The 17,091-nt window shown below is 43.8% G+C and overlaps 1 protein-coding gene across 2 annotated transcripts in view; it reads left to right on the top strand.

Moving 5' to 3' along the window:
- Positions 1-17,091, top strand: part of SYT14 (synaptotagmin 14) — a 278,830-nt gene that overhangs the window by 43,183 nt on the left and 218,556 nt on the right. For both annotated transcript variants that reach the window (XM_040351499.1, XM_040351498.1), the window contains exon 2: positions 8,038-8,085. In XM_040351499.1, the coding sequence (XP_040207433.1) occupies positions 8,038-8,085 (48 nt within the window). The remainder of the gene's footprint in view (positions 1-8,037; positions 8,086-17,091) is intronic.

Below are 17,091 nucleotides of genomic sequence, written 5' to 3'. Positions count from 1 at the left end.
ATGGGCTGCGGGACTGGGCGTTCCTATTTGATTGACAGGCTTCCGACAGGCTTCCGACAGTCGCATACATCGCGTCACGATTTTCCGAAAGTAGCCGAACGTCGGTGCGCAGGCGCCGTATAGAGCCGCACCGACGTTCGGCTTCTTTCGGCTACTCGTGACGCGATGTATGCGACCGTCGGAAGCCTGTCGGAAGCCTGTCAATCAAATAGGAACGCCCAGTCCCGAAGACCATACCCGGAAGCGGCGGAGAAGATCGCTCTCTAAAACGGTAAGTACTGCTTCGATTTAAAAAAAAAAAAACGATTCCCCTAGACAAAATGAGCCTCAATCTAATGTTAAAAATAGTTTTTCGGGTGAACTCCCGCTTTAACAACCCCTCTTTGCTGCAGTTGCCCCCAGAGCCCGCCCTTAATTCTTACCTGAGCCTATTCTATCAGCGATGTGCACGAGCCCAGTGGTTCCAGCCGCTTTCTCTGTCCTCATTGGACAGATTAATATTAGTGGCTCACGCTGCTGTCAATCAAATCCAGTGACACAGGAAAGGGGACAGGGCCAAGGCCCACTGTCTGTCAATTTATGCTACAGCTGGTCTCAGGAACAAACCCACGAGTGTGCCTCCATGGAAAGCGCCTTTCCCTGGGGGCACCCGATGAAGGGGAGGAGCCAGGAGTGCTGGGCACCCCAGAAGAGGAGGATCGGAACTGCTCTGTGCAAAACTCTTGCGCAGAGCAGGCAAGTATAACATGTTTGTTATTTTTATAAATAAAATAAAATAAAAAGAAAAACTTTACAATCACTTTAAGTAAAGTTTGTTTTTAAAAATAAACTAAAAACTGTGGTGTGCCACGAATGGCGCATCAGCACTGCTTTCATCCCACTGCACACCAGCAGCAGCATTCTAAAGCCTAAACCTGACCTAAATGTCATCCAGATCTAATCTAATGTTAAGCCCCTTTCACAGGGGACAGATCCAAGCAGAATCACCTCTCCTCTGATATGTCTGTTTTGTCCAATTGGATGCCAGGCAGGTGTCCGCTGACATCCGCCGCTCCATAGAGGACTATGAATGGTCCAATCGGGTCCGCCTGAAAAACTGACAGACAGGCCTGATGGGTCCGCTGGTGTGAAAGGGGCCTTATAATGCAGTATGCTCATGTTCTGCCATCTTTGTTGAACAAACAAATATTCTTCACCCTTTCTAAAAATGAACAGAGTAGCCATAGGGATGTTTCTGCTGAATCTGTGAGGCACTTGTGAGATTTTTCGGCTTTGTAACCTGTCAGGAGGAGTCTGCCGGTACATTCATCTGGGTATTGCAGTGCCATTGCAAGAACCGTCTGCTCTCTACACAGATGGTGCTACATTGTTTGTCTCTCGTTTACCCGGCCCCCTCAATCTCCAGAGACACCCACTTCATACACATTTAATAGGGACAGGAGACTAAATAAACACCTCATTAGTAGCGTTCTGGCGGCAAGTCTTAAGACTTCGACTTTTAAGCTGCACTCCTGTGTGTCTGAAGGTCTGTCCTTTTTGTAGCGATAGTATACGGACGCACACGTCTCTAAGTGGCTTATCTGGGGGTAAGATGAAACAAATGCCAGTATGACAGACAGGAACAAGAGGCCACTGTCACATTTGTTCACCAGATACGCATGAAGAAGCCAGCGCTTGGCTCTGCTCATCTCCCTGCTGGGAGGAATGTATTTGTACCTGTAAATGATAATCCCCCTATAAAGGTCAGATCACTTGAATTTCTGCGTTCACTGAAGAGTTATTAAAATCTAGACTTTTAAATGAACAAGCAGCTGCATGTAATGAGCCACTTTTTATTTCATGAGTTTCTGAACCTTATCATTGATCTGAATGTAGACTGTAGTATCTGTTTGTGGGTCGGGGCCTGATCAGGCTGACCATAGAAATAATAAGAGCTTAGTCGGACGTTCAGGCATGGTCTGTCCTCCTCAGGCCTCGTACACACGACAGAGTTTTTTGGCAGAATTTAGCGAGAAACTCGGTCAGAGCCGGATTCTGCCGATAAACTCTGTCGTGTGTACACTTTCGGCCCGATGGAGCCGCCGAGGAACTCGTCGAGAAAATAGAGAACATGTTCTCTATTTTCTCGTTGTTCTATGGGAGAACTCGGCCCGCCGAGCTCCTCGGCGGCTTCATCCCTGAACTCGACGAGGAGCTCGATGTGTTTGGCACGTCGAGTTCCTCTGTCGTGTGTACGAGGCCTCAGGCTAGCAGAAACGTGTACGTTCAGCCTCCAATTCATGGTTCTATCTGGGGAGTGTTGAGTACGTAGAGTGGAGAACTCATAGTTCTGCCTGGTCAGGCAAGCTTTTTAGATCGATCAAAGCTCTATATCGTCTTCTGTATACTCAGACAATCCTGAGTGGTCCATAAGTGCACACTAAAAAAAAATAAGAGCTTAACCACTTGCTTACTGGGCACATATACCCCCTTCCTGCCCAGGCGAAATTTCAGCTTCCGGCACTGAGTCGCTTTAACTGACAATTGCGCGGTCATGCGATGTGGCTCCCAAACAAAATTGATGTCCTTTTTTCCCACAAATAGAGCTTTCTTTTGGTGGTATTTGATCACCTCTGCGGTTTTTATTTATTGTGCTATAAACAAAAAAAGAGCAACACTTTTGGAAAAAAAACACCATTTTTTACTTTTTGCTATAATAAATATCCCATTTAAAAAAAAAAAAATGTTTTTTCTCAGTTTAGGCCGATACGTATTCTTCTACCTATTTTTGGTTTAAAAAATCGCAATAAATGTATAGTGACTGGTTTGTGCAAAAGTTATAGAGCCTACAAAATAGGGGACATAATTATGATTTTTTTTTTTTACTAGTAATGGAGGCGATCTGCGATTTTTTTTATTGGGACTGCGACATTATGGCGAACGCATCGGACACTTTTGACACATTTTTGGGACCATTCGCACTTATACAGCGATCAGTGCTATAAATATGCACTAATTACTGTATAAATGTGACTGGCAGTGAAGGGGTTAACACTAGGGGGCGAGGAAGGGGTTAAATGTGTAACCTGGGAGTGATTCTTACTGTGGGGGGAGGGGACTGACTGGGGGAGGTGACCGATGCTGTGTCCCTATGTACAAGGGACACAGCATCGGTCTCCCCTCCCTGACAGGACGTGGAGCTCCACGTCCCTGCTCAGTTACTGGGCAATTGCAGCGATGGCTGCTGGGCATGCACATCGCGTTCCCAGTAACACGATGGGTGCGCGCGTCCCCTAGCGGCTGTGAAAGACAAGGACGTCATATGACGTCCTGTTAGAACAATAGGACTATCGTGCCGCCGTCAATTGACGGCGGCGGGTAGTGTAGTGGTTAAAGGCCAACCTTGTCTTGTCATATAATTTTTTTTTTTTTTTTTTTTTTTTATAAAACACAAATGGGGTTATTTACGAAAGACAAATCCATTTTGCACTACAAGTGCACTTGGAAGTGCATTCGCTATAAATCTGAGGGGAAGATCTGAAATGAGGGGAAGCTCTGCTGATTTTATCATCCAATCATGTGCAAGCTAAAATGCTGTTTTTTATTTTTCTTGCATGTCCCCCTCAGATCTGCAGCGATTGCACTTGCAGTGCACTTGGAGTGCAAAGTGGATTTGCCTTTCGTACATAACCCTCAATGTAGCTTTGAAATTTTAGAGTTCATTTAAAGGCAGAGTTCATCTTTTACATTTTTTTTATATAAAATGTAAAAAAAAAATGTGCAGATAAAAAATTATGTATTTTTTTTTCTCTAAGGAGCCTGCAGAGCATTGCACATGCAATCAGCAGATCACCCAAATTTGACTTGATATCGGCCTCTTTCACCCTGGGTTCACACTAGTACGATGCAATCGCTCCTCTCCCGCAGGCAGTTCACACTGGCTTCTGTGAACCGCTGCGGGTGTCATTAACAAAGTTATGACACTCCCAGTTTAGTTCACAGATCACAGTGCGAACTGTGAACTCGCACGAGAATCGGTTCACATAGGTGAGAACACCCATGCGATACGATTCTTTAGTGTGGGAAAAACAAGTTCCTGCACTATTTTCTGTGCAAATCCAATGCGAGTTCAGCCATTGAACTGTATGGCTGAACTCGCATTGCTCCGACATTGCATGTGATCGGCACATGCCGTGCGGGTGCGAATCACATTTGATCTCTGAGATTGCGCTAGTGTGAACCCCCAGGCTCAGTGCCTGTACAGCAGAGCTTGGGCTGGGGATGGGAGAAGCAGTACAGCCAGACAGTTTGTTATCTTGCAGTGCTCATGTGCTAACATAAGATCTGGACCACAGAGCAATGGAAGAAGGTCTAGTGGAGTCCATGCCTCAATGGGTTATGGTGGGTGGTTATGTTATGGCTGATCAGCGTAAATGTACAATTCTGAGAAACGGGGGGCTGCCCGTTTCCTTGTGAAATTCCGTATTTGCATAATAGGGCACCCAACTTTTCAAGGCTCTCTGATCACTCTGATGCCTCGTACACACGACCGAGGAACTCGGCGGGCGAAACACAACGTTTTCCTCGTCGAGTTCTTGTTAGGCTTGTCGAGGAACTCGGCGAGCCAATTTTCTCCATTCCCATCGAGGAAAAAGAGAACTTGCTCTCTTTTTGGCTCGTCGAGTTCCTCGACAGTTTCCTCGCTGAAAAATGTACACACGACCGGTTTCCTCTGCAAAAATAATCTCCCACCAAGTTTCTTGATGGATTCTGCCGAGGAAACCGGTCGTGTGTACGAGGCCTCAAAGATAACTGAAGACACATGCAGGCACCTTGTGGTAACTGCTATAACATCCCCCGGGGAAATTTACTAAGTTTGCCATCAGTACAGGTGCAATTTAATGCACAGCAAATATCATTTTTTGTCAGTATAAATGTAACATTTTCAGCCGCAAAGCAGAAAGTATAAACAATTTCTCTGTTACTGTGTGTTTAAAGATTTTCTTTGACATTCGCAGTGACTAATGACCCATACAGTTTATGAGGTCATCACACGCTATAGATCCAGAAATGATCAATAATCTAATACTTAGCTATTCCTTTCATTGTTATAATTACTGTTGCAGAGTTTATATATTGTGCTGAAGATCACAGATTTCCTGGAGATCTTTTACTGTAACTGCTACAGAAATGCCAACACTATAGTAATGCACACTTTAAATTTTATATTATGTTTTTCCTTCTTTTAAGTAGAAGTAACAAGGGGGTCTAGCATACCTAATGTTGGTTTTAAGTGATATTTGGCTGTCCTACATGTCTTGTTTCAGTGGATTAGTGACCAAGAACAAGAATGCAGCCACTGTAGTCAGAATTAGATCCATGTGTTTTCTGCACACTGAGGGCCAGATCCACAGCCAGCGAGCGCAACTTAAATATTCCGATTTAAGTTACACCGCCGTAAAATTTCTACCTAAGTGCCCGATCCACAAAGCACTTACCTTGAAATTTGCAGCGGTGTAACTTAAATCCGTCCGGCGCAAGGCGGGCCCAATCTAATGGGGCGAGTCCCATTTAAATTTGGCGCGCTCCCGCGCCGGACAGACTGCGCATGCTCCCGACGCGATTTTCCCGACGTGCTTTGCGTTACGTTACGTTACGCCGAGTTTTGTTAATCGCGACGGGTAAAAAGAGATGCGGCGGGAAAAAAAAATTTTTTTAAAAAAATTTGACAGCGACGCGGGAAAGAAGGGTATACTTTTACATGGTGTACTAAGTTTACACTTTGTAAAAGCAGCCCTAATTTTGCGACGGCAAACTAACACTTACGGAGACTTAACGAAGGGAAAAACCTTTGTGGATCTCCGTAAGTGCTAATTTGCATACCCGACGCGGAATTTCGACGAGAAATGCCCCCAGCGGCGGCCGCGGTATTGCATCCTAAGATCCGACAGTGTAAAACTATTACACCTGTTGGATCTTAGGAATATCTATGTGTAACTGGTTCTATGAATCAGCCACATAGATAGAAACAGGGATACGACGGCGTATCAGCAGATACGCCTGCGTATCCCTTTTGTGGATCTGGCTCTACAAACTTAAACTGGTTGTCAGAAAGTAAGAATATACTGTGGTACTTTTAAAGGAGTTGTAAAGGACATTTTTTTTTCACCTTAACTCATGCAAAGGTATGGACCTGGGAACTCAAGCCGTCGTATGTCACGTCGTTTACGTAGTACGTGAATATGGGTAGGCGTAGTTTACGTTCACGTCTTAGGCAGTGATTCGACGTATCTTAGGCAGTTGTTCCAACGTGATTCTGAGCATGCGCACTGGGATACGTCCACGGGACGGTGCATGCGCCGTTCGTTTTAAGTACTTCTATGGCACTCGGACCATCATTTGCATGGGGTCACGCCTCATTAGCATAGCTCACGCCCACTTCCACTTACGACGACTTGCTCCGAGGGAACCCAGCACAGTTTGGGAGGCAAGTGCTTTGTGAATTCGGTGCTTGCTTCTCTGCGCGGCAGTACTGTATGTCAAACATACACACACACCTTGTCCCTAGTGGTCTGCCCAGTGCCCTGCATGTACTTTTATATAATAAAAACTGTTCTTTCTGCCTGAAAACTGTAGATTGTCCATAACAACCAAAAGTGTCCCTTTATGTCAAAAGTGGTTTTAGAGCAGCTAGAAAACAGCGATAATAAATTATAATCACTTGCATAATTGAGCGATAGCGATTTGTGGGGAAATTCATCATAAAAAAATAAAAGTAATGACAGCGACAATTCTGCAACTGAGCAAATTACAGTGATTTTGATTTGATTACATTATTGAATAATTTTTATTATAATTATATTATAATTTATGATTTTATATATATATATATATATATATATATATATATATATATATATATATATATATATATATATATATATTTTTTTGCAAGCAATTTTAACCATCTTTCTGAATAAATCCATGCCACATACCGAACAATTGAAACTATAAAAGAATCAAAAACCTTTGGTCATCGGATGCCTTTCGGTGTATAGTCAGTTTCATGATTGTTGAAGTTGAAAGCAATTAAAAGGGGATAATATTGTCTGCCAATTGCAGTATGAGGCCGTATGCACACTGCACGTTAAAATAACGTTATAAAAACGCCAGTAGCTTTGCAGTGAGTTTTTCAACTTTTTTTCACCTTTTTTTTTTTTTTAAGAGTTTTTTTAGCGTTTATTCGCGGTTTTCCGCATTAGCGTTTTTTGGCGTTTTTTCTTTGAAGAATTCGTTTTTTTTTTCCAATGAATCAAAAACGTTAAGCGCTGGCGAAAACAGCTGCTGTAAAAACTTCCAAAAACGTCCAGTGTGCATGAGGCCTAAGCCCACTGAAAAACAATTCAAGGTCTATTTATAAATGTTTACACACAAGGTTCACACAGCTTTCACTCAGGATTCATTACTCCTATTGAACTCTATGAAAAAAATGTGTGAAACCTGGGTAAAAGTGCTGCGAACCTTATGTGAAAACAATTTAAAAATGGGTCCTTAATTGTTAAATTGCTTGGAAGTTATTTGAACATTTTAGGTACAAATAATACATGGAATTCAATAATTAGAGTCTGAATTGGTTGGTGGTTTGGCTTGTTTGCCCCCCCCCCCCCCAAAAAAAAAAAATGTAGCACCAGCCGTCGCTGCAAAGCACACCAAGATTCAAGTAAAAACATGCATGACTCTTGTATTTAGACAATGATTCATCTTTAACGAGGGATATATAATCTTCTTTGTAAGTATATGTCCTAGTTTATAGTGAACCTATATAATGCAGACAGACTATCCATTGACACTTTTTGTAGGATGCTAATAGGGATATGAATGCCTGTGAGTTACCGAGGCCATTAATGTACAGTTGAAATATTGAACTGCTGAATCGAGTCTATTGAATATTTCTAAATGGATGGTAGTCGGTACGTTGTCTGACAACAATAAGTGAAATAAATATACATGTAGACGCATGGATCCTAACCTGCCATGTTTCTCTTCTGGTTTTCACAGGCAGTGAAAGAACGTGTGGAGTGAATGAATTAATCTGTGTTCGGAAAGGTAAGTACATGCTACATTTAATTTTTTTTTTTTTTTTTTAAAGATTTGTCAATTTCTATGAAATACATTTAGAACACATCTCTGTGATTTTGGTTTAACTTTGCATTTTTTGAATAATTTTGCTTTTAACTTCTGTGGACACATCTCTGTGATTTTGGTTTAACTTTGCATTTTTTGAATAATTTTGCTTTTAACGTCTGTGTTTTCAAACTCTTCTGCATTTCTGATCCCTAGCTGCTGCCAGTAGCCAACACTTCTGGGTGTGTCGAATACTTAAAGGAGTTCTCTAAGCTAAAACGTTTAACCCCCGCTGTGCCCGGGCTGTAAAACTATACAAAATAAACTTTCACTTACCTGCCTACGATCCCCCGTTGTTCCGATATCGCCGTCCCGTTCTCCGGTCCCGGTCTGTTCTACTTCCTGCGGGTCGGTGACTCACAGTGCGCTCAGCCTATCAGCGGCCGCAGCAATGTCCCGTCGCGGCCGCTGATAGGCTGAGCGCACTGTGAGTCACCGACCCGCAGGAAGTGGGACAGACCGGGACCGGAGAACGGGACGGCGATATCGGAACAACGGGGGATCGTAGGCAGGTAAGTGAAAGTTTATTTTGTATAGTTTTACAGCCCGGGCACAGCGGGGGTTAAACGTTTTAGCTTAGAGAACTCCTTTAAAGTGGAGGTTCCACCTGAAAAAATATTCCACCAAAAATCTAAAAAAAAAATAAAAAATTTTTTACTCACCCTAAATAGCTGTTGCTATGCGGAAGTGCCGAATCTGCCTCTTCATCCACCGCGGTGGATTCCCTTCCTCCTCCTACACTGGGTGTCTTCTTGTGAATGGGGCGCGCTGCATTCTGGGAACTGTGTGTCCCCCAGAAAGCAGCTGGCCCATTCACAAAGCGCCGCGCTGCTCGCGCATGTGCAGTAGGAAACGGGCAGTGAAGCTGTACCACTTCACTGCCTGTTTCCCTTACTGTGGATGTCGGCGCTTGGAGCTGCTAGGATCGAGGATCGGCCTCGGCGGGGGCTGACATCGCTGGCGGCTAGGACAGGTAAGTGTCCTTTCTAAAAGTCAGCAGCTACAGTGTTAGTAGCTGCTGACTTTTAATTTTTTTTTTTGTAATGGAACATCCGCTTTAATTTCCTGCAGCATACTGTAATTTCTCCTTTTGGCTCTTACACTACTACAGGATGTACTGGCTGACGAGTGGAACCACCGTGTGTAGGGAGGAGGGTTGATATGTGACACACCCCAAAACCTGCAGTGGCTGGTGATGAGCGAAGCAGTGGAGCTTGCAGATGGAAAGGCAGTACTCGACTAGGGCCAGTGCAGCCTGGATGTATAGGCTTACATTTATCAACCAATAAACTTTCACGTTGATCAAGACTGATTGACTGACAGGGGTTGATTTATTTATACGGAATGGTGCAAAATTTGGTGCAGCTGTACATTGTAGCCAATAAGCTTCTAACTTAATTTTGTTCAATTAATCATTGACAAAAAATTAGGTTTCTTCACAGTGAGGCCTCGTACACACGACCAAGGAACTCGTCGGAAAAGACACATCGTTTTCCTCGACGAGTTCCTTGTTAGGCTTGTCGAGAAACTTGACAAGTTTTCTTTGCGTACACACTGTCAAGACAAAATCTCCTCGTTCTCAAACGTGGTGACGTACAACACATATAACGGCAGGGGAAGTTCGATTCCACTGGTACAACTATTGGGGCTGCTTTTGCTAATTTCATGTTAAAAGTTTGGTAGGAGACGATTTGCACTTTTCAGTCTGTTACAGCGTGACAAATGTGCTATCTCCATTACAAACGCTACTTTTACCGAAGGTGCGCTCCCGTCTCATACTTTATTCTGAGCATGCGCGGGTTTCTAAGCATCCACAAGAACGTGTTTCTCGACGAAAACCAGCCCGACGAGGAAATTGAGACTCCCGTCGAGAAAAAAAGAGAACTTGTTCTAAGAGTACCCCTGTCTCGAAAGAAGTTTCTATTGTTTGGGTGTCATGGTTTGTGTGTGTGTGTTTGTCAGTGTGTGTTTGTGATGGTTTTTGTTCGTGTGAAATATCATCATCAAATGCAGCCTCTTCAGTGTCCATAAATGCAGGCTCACCATTGCCCATAAATGCAGCCTCTTCAGTGTCCATAAATGCAGGCTCACCAGTGCCCATAAATGCAGCCTGATGGATTAAAAGAAAGTTGGACTCGCCTGCTTCAAAGAAGGTAGGGAGTAATTTTAAGCCATGAGTCCCCATGTTTTAAGAAATTTGTGCTGAAAATCATTAATGATGCTGAATACTTTCTTGTGAACTACCATTAAAGTCATGTGGTCCTTGACTGCCTGTATGGAGGTTTGGGGCTTTTTCCAGGCTTTTTCTATTGTTTGGCCGCCAGGAGTGAGCTGTGTCTTTACCTCACTGTCATTTGAAAGTGGCCGGGCCTAGTGGTCAATTGATGTCTCATAGAGGTCACATGTCCCCCCCCCCCCCCCCCCCATACCTAGTGTAAAGGCTGACCCATTGATACTACTTCAACACCCTACTGCCACTTCTTCCTCCATTGCAAGCACTGCCAAAATACCTGGTGTCAGCTGCTGGTGGAGCCTACAGTGAGCTGTGTCTTTAACCTCTCTGTCCCCCTTTCACAGTACTTGGGCCTTTGGCCAATCCACATAAAAGGGGTCACATACCCCCCCCCCCCATACATAGAAGCACCAGGTATTTTGAGCTGGATGTGATGGAGAAAGTAGGGGGGGGGGGGGTCGCTAAAGAGCTGAGTATCAGGGGGATGGGGGTTTACACAGATACCATCACATATCCTGAACACCATTGGAAGAAGTCTGCTACAGTAAAAATCTCAGGCTCTCCTATGAGGTTAAAAGTTAACTTTTGTTATACAAGGAAAGTAAGATTTTCCTATAACCCATTTTTTTTTCCTGCCCAGTAGGTCATGCAACAAACAAACAAGTTTCAAAGGGAAAAACACTCGGCAGCTGTTCTTGGCAAAAGTTTCCTCTTTGTCCTTAATTATGTATGGTATGCTTGAAGAGCTCCTAATGGTTGCAAAATTTGTGCTTGCGTCTCCCGCTGCTGTGCTATTCTTTATACTATGCTTAATGGACTGGACTGTTCTCGCTGCCTTTCAGGGAGTGGTTGCAGGTCTTTGATGAAAGCTGAGCATTACATTCTGCTTTGTGTAATGAACCATGGGATCATAAAGAGGCTGTATGATGCGTAACACACTAAATCTAAACATAAAGGATCTCCATGGTCATCCAACCTTGGTTGTCCAGGCAAATTATAACTTTTGTTCTTGTAGCAAAGGATAAAGAATTTAACTTTCTGCAGGCAGTCTGACATAAACCCTGACTCTGTGTCAGCAGGCCCAATCTTATAGAACTGAGAAAGCTACCATTGTGTCTACAGCCACAGTACAGGCTGGATTGAAATGAATATGTACTATGAGGGGGATTTATTAAAACTGAAGCACTCAGAATCTGGTGCAGCTGCGCATGGTAGCCAATCGGCTTCTAACTTCACCTTGTTTAATTAAGCTTTGGCAATTAAACCTGGAAGCTGATTGGTTTACATGCAGAGCTGCACCAGATTTTTCACACCCCAGTTTTAGTAAATAACCCCCTATATGCACCTATAAAGGGATTTTTACTATACACATAGATGTGCTTTGTGGTCATTTAAAGGACAGCTATTGTTTTGCAAGGGTTTTGTTTTTCTAATTGGCATTGAGGCTGGGTTTACATATAAAATGAATGCGGCTACCAGCAAGGGTCCGGTGCTTCCCTGTTCTGCACTTCCTATCCCACTTCCTACTTCCTTTCTTCGGCTGCCTGGGCGACTCCTCCTCTCGTCCTAGGCAGCCCCTCCCTGCCAGCGATCTTCTGGGACATAACTCGGGTTCCAGAAGATCGGTTGGCTAATAGGAGAACACAGTGTGCGCCCGGCCGTGAAGCAGAAAGCTGTCACGACTGGGTGCCCACAGTTACTATGACGGTGGAGAGGAGGGGAGGAGGGTGGCCGCATCACTGGACCGTGGGAAAGGTAAGTGGTCAGTTTATTTAAAGTCACCAGCTATGCTTTTTGTAGCTGCTGACTTTTAATAAACTAAAAAACAGGTGGAACACCACTTTACCAAAAAAAGGAGTATGTTTTATCAGAAATTCTTATGCTGCGTACACACGACTGTTTTCAATGTCATTGGAAAAAAACAATGTTTTTCTCGATGTGATTCCTCTCAAGCCTGCCTTGCATACACATGATCGTGAATAAAAATGCTTGAGCAAAGTGCAGTGACGTACAACACGTACGACGCCACTATAAAGGGGAAGTTCCATTCGAATGGCGCCACCCTTTGGGCTGATTATGCAAATTTCCCTTCTCATAACTTGCTTCTGAGCATGCGCGTTTTCCCCCCCCGTCGTTAAAGCCTACACACGACCATTTTTCACGACGAGAAAAACGGCGACGTGAAAAAAGGTCGAGAAAAAATAGAGCAGGTTCTAAATTTTTAATGCCCATTTTTCTCGTTGAGAAAAATGCTCTGGAGCCCACACACGATCGTTTTTAATGACCAATTTAAAAAAAAATCTTTTTGGCATGTCTTGATACAGTCAGGCCCCGTACACACGGCCGAGGAACTCGACGTGCCAAACACATCGAGTTCCTCGGCCAGTTCAGCACTGAAGCCGCCGAGGAGCTCGGCGGGGCGAGAGCTCCCATAGAACAACGAGGAAATAGAGAACATGTTCTCTATTTCCTCGCCGAGCTCCTCGTCAGCTTCCTCGGCCGAAAGTGTACACACGGCCGGGTTTCTCGGCAGAATTCAGCCAGAAACTCGGTCGGAAGCTGAATTCTGCCGAGGAAACTGGTCGTGTGTACGGGGCCTGAGTGTTTTAAAGACTTCTTTGATGAACGTCAACAGCAGAAACTGTTACAATTACAGCGGTATTAAATCCAAAAATAAAATTGTAATATTCACCTTACCAATTCTTCGATGTGATGGCTGCATTCGTTTTCTTTTTTCTCCCCCCCCTGTATTTTCATCTGGTGCTCCAGCCAATAAATCTGTTTTTCTCAACTTTCTTTCGGAGACCAAGCTGTTCAGCAAAAGTGGCAGTTGAAGGGTTGAGACAAACCATTTACCACTGGTAGGGGTGCTTACAAAATTCAGCTTTTATTTATGTGAAACCTTTATCCCAAAGAAAAAAAACTGTTGCTGTGCCCAGGTTCACACTGGGTATGATTTGTTACGACTTGAGATGCGATTTCACATGTCAAATCGCATCTCAAATCGGCTGCATTTGCCGGCAATTGTCGGCAATGACGCCGTCCTAATCGGTGCGACGCCGCATCTGCGGCGTTGCACCGATTTCAAAAAGTAGTTCCTGTAGTACTTTTTGCGATTTCGGCCACGATTTACATTGACATCTGTGCAGAAACCTGCACAGATGTCTCTTAAATCGCGGTCGAAATCCGGACTGCCAGCGGCAGTGAAATTGTGCGAGTTCAGCTGAACTTACACTGCATCACTCCCGCAGCCCAGTGTGAACCTGGGCTGTAACAGTCTAAAATGTGTTTGTGGAGTTTGTCTTTAATTTGTTAGTGCATCTAAATCTGCTAGTCCATCTAACACTACCCACTTTCCCAGATTGACAAAGCCGTTGTCAGAGGTATCTCTGTCTCCAGAGTGGAGACACTCTCTAAGATGGGAAGTGTGTTATTGGTCAGATTAGCAGGTAAAAATAATGGGTTAAAAAAGCTTATAAAAAATTATAAAAAAATAAAGGGAATACAGCTACCACACTTAAACTGAATATATAAACCTTCGTTTTTTTAAAACCAAAATAACAAACATATACTTACGTGGTCTGTGCAATGGTTTTGCACAGAGCAGCCCAGACCCTCATTTTCTGGGGTCCCCCTCTAGGCCCCTCCTCTAAGGTGGCTTTCCCTGGGAGCACCAGAGCATGTTCGCTCCCAAGCCGCCCAGACCAAATGATTCGGCCCCGCCCCCCTGCTCCCTTGTCATGGCACTTGATTGACAGCAGTGGCTCCAATGGCTCCTGCTGCTGAATCTCGGCAAATGAGGGAGAAACCCAGGTGAGCCACTACACACATTGCTGGATCAAGATATCAAGATTGGGCTTAGGGAAGTTTTTTGGGGGGGGGGGGGGGGGTTAGGCGTGGAGTTGCACACTAAAGTTTTTTTTTTTTTTACCTTCGCACATGGAATGCATGAAGTAAATAACCTTCAGCCCTTAGAACCTCTTTAACCTTTTAGTTTAAGCACACATGAACTCTTAATCTGAACAGAATCTCCTAGTGACTCATAGAAACAGATTTTTAGCATAAGGAACCGCAAGAATGATAAACAAGTCATTCTAAAATTAATCTGGATCACAAGTACAGTACAGTGAGCCATCTGTTACAGAAAAGTGAGTCTAATAAAGCCACTTTGATAAGCTGGGCATACCAACTGCCAGAGAGATTTCAAATATAAAAAAAAAAAGGTGACAGGTTGGCAAATGCAGTAATTTATGATAAAGTTCAGTGTATAAATATTGCATGCAGTCTTCTTGTTTTTACTTTGTTTTTCTCAAATTTTATCTGGTGTTCAATTTATCAGCAAAGGTTCTTGTCATATGGTGACCATACTATTCTTGCAGTCAATGCATTGACATCATGTGCTGCATGCACCTGAGAAGTGCAGGTTAAAGGGGTTGTAAAGGTTCGTATTTTATTTTCTAAATGGGTTTCTTTTAAGCTAGTGCATTGATGGTTCACTAACCTTTTCCTTAGATTTTCCTTCTAAATGTTTTTATTTTTCTTTGTCTGAATTTCTCATTCCCTGTTCCTCCTCAGTAAGCTGTTCTGGCTGATTAACCCACAGGCAGATGATGGGGGCAAGCTTACAGGAAGTGAGAAATTCAGACAAAGATTTTTTTTTAAAGGGAAATAGAAGGAAAAGGTAAGTGAACCAACAATACACCAGCCTAAAGGAACCTATTTAGAAAATAAAAAACGAACCTTTAATGTGCCGATGTACAACACCATCATGTTCAGGCTGTGCATGTTCAATGAGAGCCGGTCACTTCTTTGGTCAAGTAATGGTGATTGACATTGACCCTCGAGGGCCTTGCACTCACTACTACAGTGCATGCTTCTATACTGGAGCTGTGTGCCAAAGCCTCTGTGATGTGCACAACAGTCAATCTTCCTGTGCATTGAATAGTAAATGTATAAACCCTGCATGCAGGAATCTGTTGGATCCGGGAGCCGCTGAGCAAAGCTGCTCCTTGTAAGCACAAGGCTTCTGTGTTTACAAGTGACGGTGGGGAGCGGAGGGTGAGAGTGAGGCCTCGTACACACGGCCGAGGAACTCGACGTGCCAAACACGTCAAGTTCCTCGGCGAGTTCAGCCCTAAGCCGCCGAGGAGCTCGGCGGGCCGAGTTCTCCCATAGAACAACGAGAAAATAGAGAACATGTTCTCTATTTTCTCGACGAGTTCCTCGGCGGCTCCATCGGGCCGAAAGTGTACACACGACAGAGTTTCTCGGCAGAATCCGGCTCTGACCGAGTTTCTCGCTGAATTCTGCCGAGAAACTCTGTCGTGTGTACGAGGCCTGAGAGGTGGCGGAATAGAGTTCCGCCACTTAATGATTGCAGAATTGGGTGCAAAGGCCACGTGACAAGGCCTGGCGGGCCAAATTCGACCCGCTGTCCATGTGTTTGACATATGTGCAGTAGATGGCTTTATACTCCCCTGATAGATTCTCCATGACAAAGCATAAACAAATCTGTGAATACATCTTTTCGATTGGCCAATGAGCTAACAGATTCTGTCATCCACAAAAACAAGATGGATTGAGGAATCCACCCCCCCCCCCCCATGACATTGCATTCTAAGTGGCTGTAGCTGTTGATCGAGAAACATTTTCTATACATCCCTTCAACAGAAGTCTGTCAAACTATCAGAGACAATGAAGAGTTTTTTTTTTTTTTTTATTATTATTTCTTTATAAACTATCAAAAGGCTAAGCCAACAACTATAGGGCTCTAATAGACTGCCTTGATAATAGGTTAGAATTGCTGGTGAGAATCTGGATGGTGTCAGGTTTGAATGGGTTAAGAATTAAAACATTACAATCCCAGTATTAAGAGCAGATTTGCTACTGGAGACTGTTCTTAATACCAAGATTACAAGCACGTTGGCGTGTTATTTCAATGTTTTATGAAACAAACTCTTCATGATCTCTCATCCACTGATGTGGTGCTTCGATTTATTCTATATACCTTTTAAAGATGTAAGATGACAGTCACCTGATGCTGCTGTTTTGGGTATATTTGGCAGGGGCATATTGGGCAGGGATGTCTTTAGGGAGGTCCTGACAACGTCCAGACTTATAATGTATTGAGAAACATTGACTGAAAAACTTGTACTGATCATTATTTCTCCCCATTGACATAAGCATCTTAGTTGTGCTTTCAAGGACTGGAAAATAATGATCTGAAGGTGTAATGAGGCTTTAAAGTGGTATTAAACACCAAAGCAAAAACAGGGCAACAAAAAGCTGGGTTTGTAAATGATGCAATCAAGGAAGAGCCGGAAAAACATTTTGCAACTAATTCGGTTAATTGGCAACTGGTCAGTAACATGACTGGGTAAAAAAAAAGATCCAGGACTGTGAGAAGTTAGAATCCTACATCAGGCAAGAATGGAACAACATTCCTCTCCCAAAACTCCAGCAACTGGTCTCCTCAGTTCCCAGATGTTTACAGAATGTAAAAGGAGGGCACAATTTTTCAAAGCCCGTTGGGCTTTGAAGCCCAACAGGGCAGAGGGACTCCCTATAAGGGAGTGAGAGGATTTGCCAGCTCAACCAGCCCCGTTAGTCCTTCACCTCTCTTTTTTAGAGACCGCATGGTCAAAGTGCGTGCATGTTAACCCAATTTCGAGTGTGTGTAAGTGTGGTGGTTTTTG

Source organism: Rana temporaria, chromosome 4 (genome assembly GCF_905171775.1).
Source record: "Rana temporaria chromosome 4, aRanTem1.1, whole genome shotgun sequence".
Taxonomy (NCBI): Eukaryota; Metazoa; Chordata; class Amphibia; order Anura; family Ranidae; genus Rana; species Rana temporaria.
Note: the sequence above shows the minus strand (reverse complement) of the source record. Positions and strands in the feature narration are given on the sequence as shown.